We start from the raw sequence: 16,031 nt of genomic DNA on the forward strand, positions 1-16,031 counted from the left end.
TGTATAGCATCAATTCACATGCAAAATCACCTATTTTATTAAATTGAGCGAGTTAGTTGATAATGAATGACTTGTATGTGTTTTCATTTTTAATGTTCTGGCTTAGAAATATCTCTCTTTTAGTAAGGACTACTGAGGCATGTTCTGTGAGCTGTTGCCAGCTTTTCTCTTTAACTCTCCACAGCAGAATGCAGCTTTTCCTGTGTAAATACATTTGAAATGCATCAATTTATGAGTGTTATATTTATCGGATTTGGAATAAAAACATTTTTTAAAGTTCTGGAAGTGTGTAGTGTTGATAATTTCATATCCTTTTGGATGTACTTAATGCTTCTCAATTGTACACTTAAAAATGGTAAAAATGGTAAATTTTTTATTATGTATAATTTACCACGTTTAAACAAAAACTCTGTAGGATCTAAATCTTTGATATTAACTAGAAAAAAATTATAATCCTTTAGCTAAAATTATGTGCTTTAAAAATGTGCTCCAAGTTTTGGTTTATGCAGGAATAACTAAACTGAATTGTCATAAACAACGATGCTTTGGAATTTGCCATTACGTAGAGTTAGAAACCATTTTCTTACTTGGTTCTTGTTTCCCCCTTAACTGCAGTGTGTAATGCATCTTGAAGACCGATTACAGGAGTTATACTTCAAGAGCAAAATGCTGTCTGAGTACCTGAGGGGACAAATGCGTGTTCACGTCAAGGAGCTAGGAGTGGTTCTAGGGTATGTTTGTGGCTTTGTTTTCTCATTGCACTTTCTTTAGGCAAAGAATATTCCCTAGAATTGCCTTTTAGAAGTTGGACACTGTTATCAGTTGGGTTGCTCTATACAATATAAAAGCAGATCCTTGGTTTCTGCTGATGTCCCTTATACCATTACAGTACGTTGAGAAACTTGTAATTTACATATGTTGTAAACTCATCATTCCCAGCATCTGCGCTGCCATCCAAAGAGCTGACTGAAGTAACACCATTCTGTGGGTGGTAGTGCATTATCTACATATTATTACTCCTTCTCCATTATCTTTATATTATGTCTGTCTACTTTGCAATTATCCCTGGGGAGAAGACATTTTCTAAAATGCTAACTAAAGGAGGAACAGGAAATTGGTGGGAAACATTGATTAGCCCCTTTTCATTATATTCTGAACATAGAACTTTGCCTATGTTCTATGGCTATTTGTGTGTGTGTGTGTGTGTGTGTGTGAATTATTTCCGAAATCCTAGTTGCATAAATTGAAACAAGCTAGAACTTTTTTAAATTAAGCTTTTTAGAAGGGAGAGAGAACCAACATCAAAGAGCAACTGTGTCAGAAACCAAATTAAATTCTTTCATTAATATTATTCCTCATCGTCTAGATTGGATATAGATGATTCTGTGTGTGTCATGCCTTCATTTAAAAAAAAAATTTAAACTAGTTTTTAATGTAATATGCATATAACCAAATTTTACAGTGCATTTTGGCATAAAATGAAAATTAAGTTGTCAGTGTCTTTTCCCAAACTTCTGATCCGCACCCAAACACAATGAACGGATTGTCTCTTCTTACAGAATTTTTAAATATATGGAATAAAAAGTATAAATTGGTTTATTTTCTGTATATCATTGTGCAACTTGCCTTTTAATATATTGTGAATGTTCATTTAAGTACATACTGATTTATCTCGCTACTTTTTGTATACCATTTCATTATGTGGTTGAATTTAGATTTTCTTTTCAAGTTTTGTGCTATTATAAATCAATACTGGAATGAATATAAATCTTTGAAGTTTGTAGGATAAATTCTTAGAAATAGAATTTTTGGTTAAAGGACACGTGTATTAAATTTTTTTTTAAAGTTTTTATTTATTTATTTGACAGAGATGGAGACAGCCAGCGAGAGAGGGAACACAAGCAGGGGGAGTGGGAGAGGAAGAAGCAGGCTGCTAGCGGAGGAGCCTGATGTGGGGCTCGATCCCATAACGCCGGGATCACTCCCTGAGCCGAGGGCAGATGCTTAACGACTGCGCCACCCAGGCGCCCCTGTGTATTAAAGTTTTGATGGATATTGTTAGTTATTGTGATAGGTAATACTAAAGGTTATCCAAAATACCAGAATAAATTCTCACAGACAGCAGGAAGCACACTCTTCCTACTGCTGGCTATTGCCAAACTTCATCTTTGTCAAGCAACTAGCTGAAAAAGTGTAATGTGATTTTATTCAGATTTATTCTCTAACTGTGAATAAATCTACATAACTTTTTAAATATTTATTGGCCCCTTTTTTCCTATAAATTATTCATGGTACGATGTATTTTTAAGAAGCTTCCATAGCAAAAAAAAAGAAAAAAGAAAAAAGAAGCTCCCATTACTTCTTCCCAGTACTTTTTTTTTAAAAAAGATTTTGTTTGTTTGTTTATTTATTTATTTGAGAGAAAGCCAGAGTGAACGAGCACCCCTGAGGGGGGAGGGCCAGAGGGAGAGGGAGAGAATCTCAAGTGGTCTCCACTTGCCCTGAGCGCATAGCCCAGGGTCTGTCTCACGACCCTGAAATCATGACCAGAGCCAAAACCAAGAGTTGGACGCTTTACCGACTGAGCTATCCATGCACTTCTATAAAAACATTGTATCTAAAACAGTATGGGTGGACACAATTATTCTATTATTAGACTTTATTGTGTTTCTTAAGATACTGTCCCTTGCCCTGATGCCTGGTCTATTAGCAGATCAGTGAGATGCTTTCTTACATCCATGACTTTGTTACTATTGTGTTTCAGTGGCTTTCTTTCTAAAAAAATCTTTTGTTCTGGTTTTTACTTATTGAAACATTTCCAGTTTGTGTTATCTTCAACTCTCTTCTTACCCTTTTCCTTTTGGCCAGAGTGGCCTAGGTTCTTGACTGCTGAGATACGGTATGTAGCAGTTACTGCCTGTAAGACACAGAAAGCCTAAACTGAGATTTTTGTTTTCTTTATTTCAGGATTGAATCCAGTGATCTTCCTCTTCTGGCTGCTGTAGCAAGCACTCACTCTCCATATGTTGCTCAGATACTTCTTTAATATAAAGGTTGTTAGAAATTAACTTCGGTAGAAAGTTAAACAGAAACCAAGGAAGTAGATGCAACATTCATTTATGGCAGTTTTTTTCCCTGTTAGACTTCGATCTGAATGAGTCAAATGCCTGAGTATCTTGCGTTGCAGTACATATTGTGTGATCATTGGATTGCTTTTTCCTTTTGGCTGGACTTTTGGGTGGTGGTATACTTTTAACCAAGAGAAACTAAAACAGCATAAATTATTTTGAGGGAAAGCATTTAAAAAAGCCAAAGCATAGAAATTTCTAAATGAATAACATCAAGGAATTTCATACGATCACTCCCGTGTTGCCAAACTCATAAATAGCAGCGGATGTCTCACGATTAAATGGCTCAAAAAGTCATTTCATTAGTTTTAATTCCTTATTTCTAAGGTATGGATAGATCTATAAAAGCTTGATTATTTGTTCTTTCGTTTTTCAACTCAAAATAGCGAATATTGGGTTATTTCTCAAAGTATTTTAAACAGCCTGTTAGTTATAATAAATCAAGAATAATGAGTGTAAATGTGTGTATGCTATCCACCCAAGTGTACATATGTATCTATTTTTTAAAAAAGCAGAGGTAGAAATACAAGATTGATTGGTAAACATGCCCTTTTTTAAAATAATATTTTCAACTAGTATCAATTGTACATAGTGTTTAAATGTTACTCTCTGGTGGATTTTCTGTTCACATACCCTAAAATATAACTAAAGCCGATCTTTTTTTAAGGCTGAGGAATGTAGATTCCCAAAATAAGAATACTACTTTGTATCATTTGTTTTGTTTATAAGTATAAGCTAATTCTTATAAATGTTAATATTTACATATTTACATGCATCTAATTTAATAAATGAAAATTAGGATTAAAGATTACACCAAAGCATTGGGAAAAATAATATTTTCTTTAAAAGTGCTCAGGTAGCCAAGGCCTTTGCTTTCAGTATCAGCCCTTCTTAACCCCACAGGAACTGAATATTTGTTTCACTGCTTCATAATATTCAGTTTACACTAAAAGAGCTCATTAACTCTTAAAATTATTCTCTTTTCTCTAACAGCCCCTCCCTTCCAAAATACAATTTTTTTTCAGATATTTTGACTTTTCAGTTGTTAATGTTTTTGTATATATTGTCGAGTGTTGCTTATGAGAAAGGCTAATATGGAACCAAACTCGTGTAAGTAATGTAAATAGAAAGATGGGTAGATAAAGTTTTCAGTATGCTCTACTACCTCAGTTTACTTGAATACTACATTATAGTTTATTCTTTACTTATCTGATCTAAGATACTTTTAATGCTAGACGTGAAACTGGTTTCTGCTTTCATGGACTGTTTTCATTATAATTAATTGATTAGCTTAAAAAACCCACTTGCTTATTCTCTTACTAAGTATAATTACTGTTTAATACATTCATTCTTGAGGTTTGAATTTTCAGTAATTAAGGAAAATTTCTGTGGTTTGTTTAGTCTTTGGCCTTGAATTTATAGTGTTGGGTCACATTTTGCCTTGTTCTTTATGTATTCAAGAAATCTTCAACTAGACAAGAAATAGTTGTTTTTATGGAGTGTAAACCTGAAATCGTGCCTGCAATCACTTTTGCCCCTGTGTCGTATCACCTGGTCCCAGTTAGTACCTGAGTCTCCCATGGATGACTTGCTGTCAAAGAGTATTTATGGATCTATTTTCTTTGGCTTAATTTTCTTATTCCATTAATTATTGAAATTCTTCCCTCTTTTACTGTTTGGAATTCTATGAATCAATCTGTTTGGCAGAATTCAGGATATAGACAGATTCATAGGTGGGCCATTGTACATTATTTTTTGATTGTAGTTCAGAATGATATATAGCAGGTAGATAATGTCTATTTTTGCTTGTTTCCTCTTTTTAATTAATCATCAAACTATTTGAAGTCCTATTTGAAATCTCTAATTATCATTTAGAAAATCTAGTCTTCAGTAAATGGATGGCCCATGCTACCGTTCCCTTTTAAAACTAAGCTTTGCGGGGCACCGGGGTGGCTCAGTCGGTTAAGTGTCTGCTTTCGACTCAGGTCATGATCCCAGGGTTCTCTCTGCTTCTCCCTCTCCTCCCCACTTGTGTCCTCTCTCGCGCGCTCGCACTCTCTCTCTCTCTCAAAGAAAGAAAGAAAAAAAAAACAGCAAAAACAAAGCTTTGCTCAGAAGGAAGAGGCCTATAGTTTCTTATAGAATCATTAATCCTTATAGGATTCCTGAGTTTTATAATTCCTAACCTTCAGTACTTTCTACTACCTTCATCATAGTCTTGTTTTTCCTTACACAAAGCCCAAGGAATGAGCTGCTGCTTCTTTAAAGTGTGATCATTATGATAAATGTGAAAAGAGTTTTGGCCTGTTCAAAATAATTTTTTCAACTTCCTATGGTACAGACATATATGTGTTACATATTTTAAAAACCTGTTTGTTTCAACAGGAAATTAAAAAAAACTGTTGCAACAGGAAATGAAAAAGGGATCTTTTACATTATAGATTTAAAACTAATTTTTCCTTGTATATAAACTAATTAGTTTGATTTGAAATATTCCTGGCTTTTATTAATAAGTCTTAATATTGAGTTTGAAAATGTTAAGTGCAATAAACATACTAGCACAGATTTCATTTTGTTGCAATTGGCATACACTGGGGATGATCACTTAAAAAAAAACGATTTTACATAATGCCTATTTCTGGTGGATGTCTTATGAGATGGTTCTGCTTTCTCTAAGTTATTTAGATGATGGGATATGTAAAATGTACATACTTGTTCCTTGTTCTGTATACATTTCTCAAATGTACACCTGTATTATAATAACCTCCCAGTTCTAGGGGAAATTTGTGCAATAAATACACGTCAATTTGATGGACAATGTTGGTCTTTATTTCATGTGTAATTAAGGTATATGTAATATCATGGACTCTGGTGTCGCTCACGTGTATTCTTTTCTTGTTCATAATGTCCTTTTTTAATCCCAAATTTCTTTACTGGTATTTAGTAGAATCTACTTTCTGAGGTGGCTGTGAGAATCAAGTGAAATAAGGAACGTCAAAAATTTATCTCAGTGCGTGGCACATCCCACGTGCTCAATAATTCTTGGTTGCTGCTATTACTGGGTAATCTGTCCAGCCTCCTCACTACGGCCCCCAGCTGTTGTGGGGAGAATTTAACATTATGTTTTTATGAATGAAAATATAGTCACAAAAAATACACTGGTATACTGTTCCATTTGACCTGTTCCTCATGATGATAAATAGAAAATTTCTTTAACTGCTTTTTTGAAAACAAACTAAAAATCATTTAAAACTTAGAAGAAGCCACATAAACCAGTTAAGGACATTGTATTCAATACAAATTACCATTGACTTTACAATTAAACCGAAATATCGGCCAGTTGGTTTGGGTTCTAATCTGGTTTGTTCACTGATTTGCATATGACTCTGAGCAAGTCATTCCTCTTCATCTTCATTATAGGGTAAGTAAGCTCTTTCATCAGTCCAGAGTGCCTGCTCTGCAGCAGTGATTCAGCCCTGTGAGTAGGCTGTTGAGATGCTACCTTCTGTTACTCAGGCCAGTTGATTTGGGCAGAGTTAGGTCAGGAGGCAGGATTAGACCAGTGGCTTTTTAATAGTACCTGTTTTCATACCATTTTATTTTACATTTGACCAAAGAAAATAAGTGCACTTAAAGCAGAGAGAGGAAGTATCAAGTATTTGGGAAGCATCAATCAGATATTTTAGAGGTTTTTAACTGGTACCTGTGTTGACATGTGCTGTTCCCACATATAAATTTAGAGAAGTCTTGGAGCATTTCTGAGAAGCATAGAGGAATGATTCTGGTAATAAGAATCTGAAACACAGAATTTAATCTGAGATCATACAGTCTTTCCATGAGGGTTTGTTTTGTTTCTCAGACTAGAATGGTTTCCAACTAGTACGTGATGACAAATGTATTGTAAAAGATTATCTGGTATTTGTTTGTTTTTGCCAGTGTAGAACAGAGAGTAGAATGGCATGTGGGACCGACCAAACCTGAGGTGAAGGTGCAAGGGGAGCTGAGGAATTGTAGCTTTAAGTAGGAAGGATTTAGACAAAAATGCAGAGGTTAGAGAGAGTAGAGCTGCTTATCCTTGCTTTGGAGTGCAGACCATGGACTTGGTCTTGTTTGTTCTATGTTTAACCTTTGAGACATCCCTTTAAAAAAGGGGGGGGGGATATAAGCAGTCCAAAAGAGATTTTTAAAGAATATGTGAAATTCCCACCCATTATTTGTCAGGAGAACTTTGGTGGTCTTAAAGCATATGCTCAGAGCTTCTACCAACCCTCACTACATAGTCTCCTGAGACTTGGTCCCTTGGAATTCTTTTCAAAGGGACTCTGGTCAAAGAGTGAGCCTAGACCAATCCCTTCATTAAATTGCAGACAGATCTCTGGGTTAACACTGATTAGACCTCCCACGGATTTACTCTTAAGGAGAGTACTAAGTTGAAGAGGCTTGAGCTTCATTGTTTTCCAAATGACTATTTTAACAAGGGCTGTCCAAAAATAGGTCTCTGTATTCACCTCAGTGCTCATATATTCAGATCTTGGTAAAGGTGACATTTCCTAAATTGTCTCAAAGGGAGTCACATTGTTGAAATGTGTAAATATAAGGGAGATACTTTCTCAAGAAACTTGTGATGCCACTCCTGTGTCACACAATTAGTCCAGCACTCACAAGTCAGTATCCTTCATTGTGTGAAGAGGCTGGAATTAATTTGGGTCAGACTAGTTCAGAACCTGAGTTAGTTTAAAGTAGTTTTTAAATCTCATCACATATTAGAAGCACCTAGGTAGCTTTTGAGAAATACTAATTCCTAGACCCCACCCTCAGATTCTGATTTAATGACCATAATTGACTTTATGGATTTGGGCCAAAACATGCTTTTTCCCCCCCTCTAGTGGTGACTCCGTTTCCCAGCATACTCCAAATTTCAAGTCTTAATTCATTCGGGTGCTATTAAAACCAGTGCTCTTTACTCCCATATTTTTGTTGGTTTGCTATTTTTTGGTAAGGTAGCCATTCTGAGTATGTCTGCCTAATTAGGATTTGGTTTTGTATAAAATATTTGCTTAGCCAGACCTCTTTCTTTGCCATTAGAAACAATCAAGTGCCTATCTTTTTTTTTTTTTTAAACAACAAAATCCCCTCTTAATTACTTAGTCCTTAGATACTTCCATTTGTTATATGTTGGGCACAAGTCTGGGTGCTATAAGCAGTAAATAACACAAACCTTTTTCTGTGTTCTTAGGGAATTTACATATTTCCCACTGGTGGGGGAGATAGATGAAAATACAGTGTCAGGTTGTGGTAAGAATAATGGAAGAAAAATAAGGTAGGGTAAGGAGTTAAGACTTTTTTTTTTTTTTTTAAAGATTTAACCATGCTTTGTTTTTCCTAGAATTTAATAAATGCTTGCATTCAGAACCATTATTTTTCCTTTCAGATACCAGGTAGTACTGGTGAATACTGTGCTAGAGGTTGCCTTTTCTCTGAAAATTGCTATTAAGAGTTTTAACTGTCTATTCACTTTTTTCAGCATACCAGAGCACAATATAAGATGGTAAGGACAAGAAAGGTTTTGAAAGTGTGCTTAAGTTTAGATTTATGTAGTTACCATGGACGTTTATTGTTTTTACTATTGCTGTGTTATGATAATGCTAATAAAGTAAGTTCTTTTCATGTAATTTTTTTCATGAAATATTATATACAGAAAAATCAATAAATATACATTAATGTAACCATAACTTAGGTCAAGAAGCAAATCAGTTTTAGTAACCTAGAAGCCCCTTTCTCCATATGCCCTATCCTGATCATTAACCCTCTCCCTTAACATTTTTGTAACTACAACCTGATTTTTTGTGAACATCATCTCCTTTTTTATCTTGTTTACTGCATCCCTATGTGATATATTTAATTTTGCTTGTATTTGAGCCCTGTGTTACAATTATACCTCATGTTTTGTTTTGCTTTTTTTCCTCTCAGCATTATTAGAGATTCACCCACTGGATCCAGTGGTATATTCATCCACTGAATGAATATACCATAATAACTCATTGCTATTGATGGACATTGGTGTTATTTTTCGTTTTTGGTTAATATGAACAATGAACATTTTTGTTCATCTTTTCTAGTGTACATGGGTATTCTTCAGGACATATTATCAAGGACTGGACTTGCTGTGAAAGGGTATGTTTCAGCTTTACTAGACAATTTTTTCTGCCAAAGCAGTTTCCCAGTTTACACATAACCTGCAGTTTGTGACAGTTCTTGATGCTCCACATCTTCATGAATACCTAAATATGTTTCTTAAAGTTATTAATGAAAAAAATTAGATATTAAAAAATCCTTTCTAGTTCTCCACATTTTAATTTCTGCTTCAGAGAAATCACTTTTCAGAGGTAAAGTAATAAAGCGTGTAGGTAACATCCAAAGTACTTCACATGAATTACCTCATGTAATCTTGAGAAACCCAAAGCAATGGGTCCTTTACTATTCCCATTTTACAGATAAGGAAACTGAAGTTAAGAGATACTAAATAACTTCAAGTGGTTTAAATAGAAATGGTCTATTAAAGACACAAACTCAGATGTTTGCCCGTAAAGTCTAGCTCATGGGCATCATGCTTTAATTCCTTTCCCCTCTTTCAAATATTTATGTGGCCCTAGAAACCAATCTAAAGAATGGAAGGGCTAACCGTTGTGATCCTAGGCAGATCTTTGAGAGGATGTTTATACACAGAAAAAAATGACAAAAATGGGTCATTGCAATTCCTTGTGATCTCTCCACAATTACTTTATTTCCAGAATGGCTGAGCCACAACTTCCCTGGTAGCGTTTCTTACCTATACTCAAAAAAGAAATGTGTAATGTTGTAGACTTCAAGTTTGGGCAAGCTCAATGACCAACAGAAAACAAAACTATTATTAATATCAGCCATCCTTAGTAGGTCCTAGAAATATAAATGTTGCAGCCTGAATTCTTTCCCTTGTTACTCTAAAATTTAATTCTTACCACGTCATTAGAAAACTAACGTCATAATCATAAATCACTTTGAATTATTGAGTGAACTATGCTAACTGCTGTGAGAAATACTAAGATGTACCTAGATGTGGTATCCAGACCTCAGGAAGCTTAAAATTCAGTAAAAAGAACATGCCTATGACGGCTACGAAGTAAGGAATTTTGAGACCCGTGGGACCCATCAGTGCGCCAAAAGGACAGCAGTTAAAAATACTGTTCTAGGACGAATGGATTCTGGAACTCTATCAGTCTTCTCACAGTGGAAACCTAATATGTAGTGCCTGGCTATCCAGAAGAGTGGTCTGTTTTTCTTAACAATGGACCAGTAAATAAATAGAAATTGGTTTTATTCGCTCTGTTGGAAAACAGGCTAGTATGTAAAATATAGTCCGAAATTGGTCACTCTTGAGTCCAAGCGGCCCTAAATCACCACCCCACCATCCCGGCCATAGGAAGGCGCTGAGCTGAGCGGGCTGACCTGGGCATTGGTTATATGAACGCAATACTTCGCGAAGCAGCACTAACTGGGAGCTGGCCACTGGACCAGTGCCCAACCCATGCTCAAGGCCGCGAGACTTTAATTTCTCTGCCCCGATCTCAGTACGTCCGTAATGGACAGGGCAAGTACTTTCTGACGGCCTCCTTCCACTCCTTCCACAAGAGATTCGTTTTATTAAAAGAAACGCACGGAAGAGAGTCAGTGAACCTCCTCGTTCGCGGAACGGCAGCGACGATTTCTGCACTTTCTCCAAGGGAGAGGTGTTGGCGTTGCAGAACTGGAGTTTGGCCCCAAGGTTGGCCACACCCTGAGCTTCCGGATTAGGGCACAAACAGAACCCTCCCCCCAGAGCGCTTACCCTTACCGCTCTGCCGCAACAGGCTATTTTTGCTCAGTCCCTCACAGGGCGTTTCCGGTCCCTGCACCGGAAGTTGGAACGGCCGAAACCGCAAATCCGAGACGGGTCTCGTGACTGGTTCAGGCGAGATCTCGCGATCTGTCTTCAAATCTCACGAAGAAGAGTCGGAAGAGGCCTAACTGCACCGCCCCAGTTTTTACGTCACCGCGGAGACACGCCCTTGGGCGTTCGTTTGCGTGCTCGCCCTGCTGCGCATGCGCACTCGTCCTCCTTCCGCCCCCGTGCGGGCTTCCCTCTGGCCAGTCGCGCGTGGGCTGAGGCCCTGGGCGGGCGTTGCGAAGGCTTGTTTGCTCGAGCGCTGACCCCGGGGCGGTCCGGAGTTATCTACCTCGGGGGTGGAGGGTGCAGACCCCCTACCTAAGGTGAATGTGCTGTCTCGTGGACTGCTAAGGGCAGGCTGGGGAGCACGGGGGCCGGGGCCGCGGCCATGAACTCACCCGTGGACCCCGGCGCTAGGCAGGCGCTGAAGAAGAAGCCTCCCGAGCGGACCCCCGAGGTAAGGCCGGCCGACTCTAGCGCGCGTCCGGCTGTCCAACGGACACCGTCCTCCTGTCTGTCCGAAACCTGCGGCGACTGTCCCCTTGCCAGAGCCTCGCACCTGCTGCCAGTGTTATCTCTCTGCGTCCCCCCCCTTCCCCCGCCCTCACCCAGGCCCTTCTCGCCGGGGTGATGACCGCCTTTCCTGCTCGAGGTGCAGTCTTCCCGCACACCCGTCTTTGCCAGTAACTTCCTAGTGTTTTCGAGAAGAAGGCACCATAACAAAATCGTGTTTTCTCAGGGCAAAATATGGGTCTCGGAGTGAGTGTGTCCCTAGGTAGAAAAACGAGTGGAAATTGTTAGTAGTCATATTACGGAAAAGTAACTTCTCTTTAAATGTCTCTGAAGTTGCCTAGAAAAGAAAGTTTTAAAAATCATCTTAAAACTTGACATCCAGTCAGGTGATGAATGTGGTCGTGGATGATGCGTATTTAAAGATCGGTTCTGGTGGTACTTTCTCACTGTCAGCGGGAAATTTTTCAGTATTTTGTGCTTGGATCCAAAATTTGCTCTGTTGGGTTAGCATCAGTGGCATCAGCCTAAATGATTTTCATTTGACCTCAAGGCTAATTTTCAGTCACGTAACTGAAACCTTGTAACTTTGCATAGCCCTATAGAGTTGAGATTTTGGGGGAGGTTTTCCTTGATTTGGAGTAGTTTCTGTAATAAATGGTGTATTTCTTAAACCAAAAAGCAATAACTGACAAGAGTGTGAAGGGATTGTTAGATTGTCGTGTATATGGTTGCAATAAATGAAATTAAGTGTTTTGGTTAATTCTTAAGCCACTTTTGAGGTTTTTTTCAGATTTATATTGATTTGCATAATGGATCTCAGTAAATTGGGGCTGACCTTTTGTGATATGACATTAGTCAAGGCATAACTGTAGCTGTGGTAAGTCAAACTTTGTTTTTGGGGATCCTGATCTTTAAATGGAAACAAGGCAAATTCTGCCACTTTCCAGAGTCCTCATTTTGAGACCTACATTTACTCTCCCATGTGTTTTAATTTCCCTTTGATGATTCTTGAAGTCATTGTGAGTTAATTGAGAGCCTTCACCTTCACAGGTGAATCTGCTGTAGTTTTTATATAATTAGAAACTATTATGCAAGTCTTGCAATCTATAATGTAGGTTTTACTTTTAAATATTATTTGTGATAAATTCACATTTTAGTGGGAAAATCTTACTTGTCTTTAATAGCATAATTAGCTACTTTGAAATGGCCTATTTTTGAGCCTTAGGAGGTTTTCTTTTCTTCTTCTTCTTCTTCTTCTTCTTCTTCTTCTTTTTTGGTTTTAAAACATTTTCTAAACTATTCAAAAAATTATGTTGGCCAATGTGTGCCACGTGAAGTACTTTATCTTGTTTTACTGGAACAGCAGCATTGTTTAAGGGAATGCTGACCAGCTGCCCACAATACAGTCTAGAGTCTTGACATCTAGCAGCATAGCATGATAACTGCTTGATTCATTGGCAGTGCTTTCTAGTGAGTATAGAATTTGTTTGCAGTACAAAAGTACGAGTAAAGAAGTGGTAACCTGAATCCAAGTGATGATTTGTTTGTGAGAATTTCATCAAATTACGTTTCTCTTTTCAAGAGATGTTTATTCTTTTAGTGGACTCTTAAAATTTTAAGTATATAAGTATTTAACAATTACTTAGTGAAATCTTACAAATTCAAGGCACTATTCTGTGCACTGGGATGTATCAGTGAACAGAACAGGCATGCCCTACTGGTTTTACAATTCTAATGGAAGGGGCAAGGGAGGAGACGGGAAAAATACAATCAAGTAAGTTAAATAATATGTGATAATGGCTGGTTTAAGAAAGAGTAAAGGGATTGGAAGCATGGGGCAAGGGCTGGGTTGCAGTTTAAATAAGATGGTGAGTATTGTGATTTCTGAGAAGATGACTTTCGAATTAAGGCTTGATGCATGTGATGAAATTAGCTCTGGAGATGTATGGAGAAAGAGCTTTCGAAAGAGAGGGAATAGTCATTGCACTTCCAAGATGAGGGTATGTCTGGTGCATTCAAGGAATAGCAAGGAGCTGTTAGTGACTGGAGGAGAGTAAACAAGGGTGAGAATTGTAAGAGATGAAGTCAGAGAGGCAGAATAGTAGTGTAGGAGGGAGTATATCATTAAGGTCTTTGTAAGTCATTGGAAATTCCTTAACTTTTATTTTGTGTGAAAGGGGGCCACCAGAAAATCTTGAAGCAGAGGAGTGTTATTTTCCTACTTGACTTTTTAAAGAGCCCCCTGGTTACTTGCTGGGTTGAGAATAGACTATATGGGAGCAAGGGTAGAAAGAAGCAGGCACGTTGGCTAGAGACTATGATGTTGAAATCGGGAAGAGCTAATTGTAACTCAGACTGAAGTGATGATAATGCAGGTGGCAAGAAGTAATCAGTTATGGAAATATTTTGAAGGTTTAGCCGACGGGATTTGCTAATGAGTTAACCCTGTGCTTTGGGGGAAAGAAAAGCATCGAGCAGGGTTTCAAGGTTTTTGGCCTGTAAATCAGTGTTGGAGTTATCATCGAAGAGTTTCAGCTGGCGTCAAAGAGATGGGGGAAAGCTGCTGGAGGAGTAGGTTTGGGGAGGGAAGATCAGGAATTCGGTTTTGAGCATGTCAAGTTTGAAATGTCTATTAGAAACGTTGAGTAAGGAGTTGCATTTATAAATTTATATTTCTATAGAGAGGGCTGGGCTGGAGATAGGAATTTTATATTCATTAGCTAGTAGATAATATTTCAAGTCATGAGGCTAGATGAAATTCCCAAGGCAGTAAGTGTACACAGAGAAGAGGACCGCAGACAGCCCTGTGGCACTTGATTACTACAACATGAGGGGGGAAGAGCAGAGACCAGCAAAAGAGAATGAGTGGGCGCAAACAGTGCAGGAGGAGAAAAGCCAAACGAATAAAGTGTGTAATAGAAAGGTATAAAATACATTCAACTTAATTTTTCTTGAATGCTTAGTGGGTGCAAAGCATTATGAAAAATAGACAAATAGGTAAGAATCACTGTCTTATAATCTTGTAATCAGATGTTTGCGTTGTGTAATGAGTATAGAAGTCTTCTGTTTGTTTTTGGGACAAAACTAATAGTCCCCTTATTTTGAACCATCTGTTGCCCTTACATGAAACTATCATCTCAAACTTAGTCAGACATGGAATGTGGAAACGTGTTGTACAGTATATCTCTTAGAACTGTGTATTCTAACACAGTTTTTACTTTCTGGCTATTTCTCCTACTTTGTAGTTCCAGCTTCATAGTCCATTGTCTTTCCTGAGCTAGTTCTCTGATTTCCTTTTCTACTTTGCAAAGATTTTTTTAAGTGGAAAATTTTAGACTTAAGTACTCTGTGAAACTAAGTGCTCTATATCAATGAAAGCTGTTAAGGTACTCATTTTGAGTCTATCTAGCAAAATTAAAGATACTACAGTCAAAATTAAGGTCTTGAACTTGGCCCTTCCTCAACTCAGTCCATATGCAACACGGTTCTTTGTTGATAACCTTTCTTTTTTCCTCAGAGTGAGCTCCTTATCTCCCTTAGGGTTTATTTCCATAAGTGCTTAATATCATACTTTGCATGTACTAAATAATGAATAAATGTGTTAAAACAAAATTTAGAATTCATTTTGGATAGTCCTGTTAAAAAGATTATAGTTTTTATTGATAAACTGTTGATTTTGTACCTCCTGGGAAGCCTCATTCAGCAACTTGGCTTCAGTTAATATTTATAGGCTGCCACCTGGTTCTTCTTAGCCAGTTCATGTGCTTTGGATCCATATATCTATTAAACTGTTCTCCAGGTTCTTTAATCACTAGTCCTAAATTGAAGCCTCATTTTTCCCTCTTAATATTCTGTTGGTGACTGCCCCAGTTGCCCAGGCTAGAAATTCATGTTTCAACTCTTGATTCTCCCTGATAATCTTCCCTCTGTCCAACTGGCCACTAAACCGTGTTGATTTTATGTCCTGAGTCGCTTTCTACCTTTTTTTCCCCCCGTGCTCTTCTACCCTAGTGCAGGCCCCTATATCATTTTATCTTTGACTGTTGTACTTGAGTCATTTTATTTATTGTGATTTTACTGCTACAGTCTTCTTTTTAATACATCTCATCATGTTTCACTCTTGATGAGAATTGCCCACTGCCTAGATCAATTAACAGTATAAGTTATCCAAATCATTTTTTCGAGCTAAAAGAGGTACTGTTAATATTTATGTCAGAATAACAGGTTAAAGAGGGGCTGTCTGAGGTAAACTGAGTTGTGTTATCTCACCTAGGTAATAAGATTAATACGTCCTTTTATTTAGTAAATATGTCAAACACAATACTAAAATACAATCTTGTGGAAAGAAATTGGATATGGGCCCTTTTCTTCAGTGAGTTAGGAGATGGTTATGGAAACATCAGTAAAATGTTAAGGTTATTAGTGAC

At 37.5% G+C, this 16,031-nt stretch overlaps 2 protein-coding genes across 6 annotated transcripts in view; both read left to right on the forward strand.

Annotated features, from left to right (window-relative positions):
* FNIP1 (folliculin interacting protein 1) overlaps positions 1-5,946 on the forward strand; it is a 150,579-nt gene extending 144,633 nt beyond the window's left edge. For both annotated transcript variants that reach the window (XM_045794778.2, XM_045794779.2), the window contains 2 exons: positions 616-731; positions 2,968-5,946. In XM_045794778.2, the coding sequence (XP_045650734.2) occupies positions 616-731; positions 2,968-3,046 (195 nt within the window). In that variant the 3' untranslated portion in view covers positions 3,047-5,946. The remainder of the gene's footprint in view (positions 1-615; positions 732-2,967) is intronic.
* A 5,318-nt stretch (positions 5,947-11,264) lies between these two features.
* The window catches only part of RAPGEF6 (Rap guanine nucleotide exchange factor 6), a 177,572-nt gene continuing 172,805 nt past the window's right edge, over positions 11,265-16,031 (forward strand). For all 4 annotated transcript variants that reach the window (XM_045794772.2, XM_045794775.2, XM_045794773.2 and 1 more), the window contains exon 1: positions 11,265-11,548. In XM_045794772.2, the coding sequence (XP_045650728.1) occupies positions 11,480-11,548 (69 nt within the window). In that variant the 5' untranslated portion in view covers positions 11,265-11,479. The remainder of the gene's footprint in view (positions 11,549-16,031) is intronic.

Source organism: Ursus americanus, chromosome 5 (assembly GCF_024610735.1).
Source record: "Ursus americanus isolate L20-20 chromosome 5, mUrsAme1.1.p, whole genome shotgun sequence".
In the NCBI taxonomy this organism is placed as follows: Eukaryota; Metazoa; Chordata; class Mammalia; order Carnivora; family Ursidae; genus Ursus; species Ursus americanus.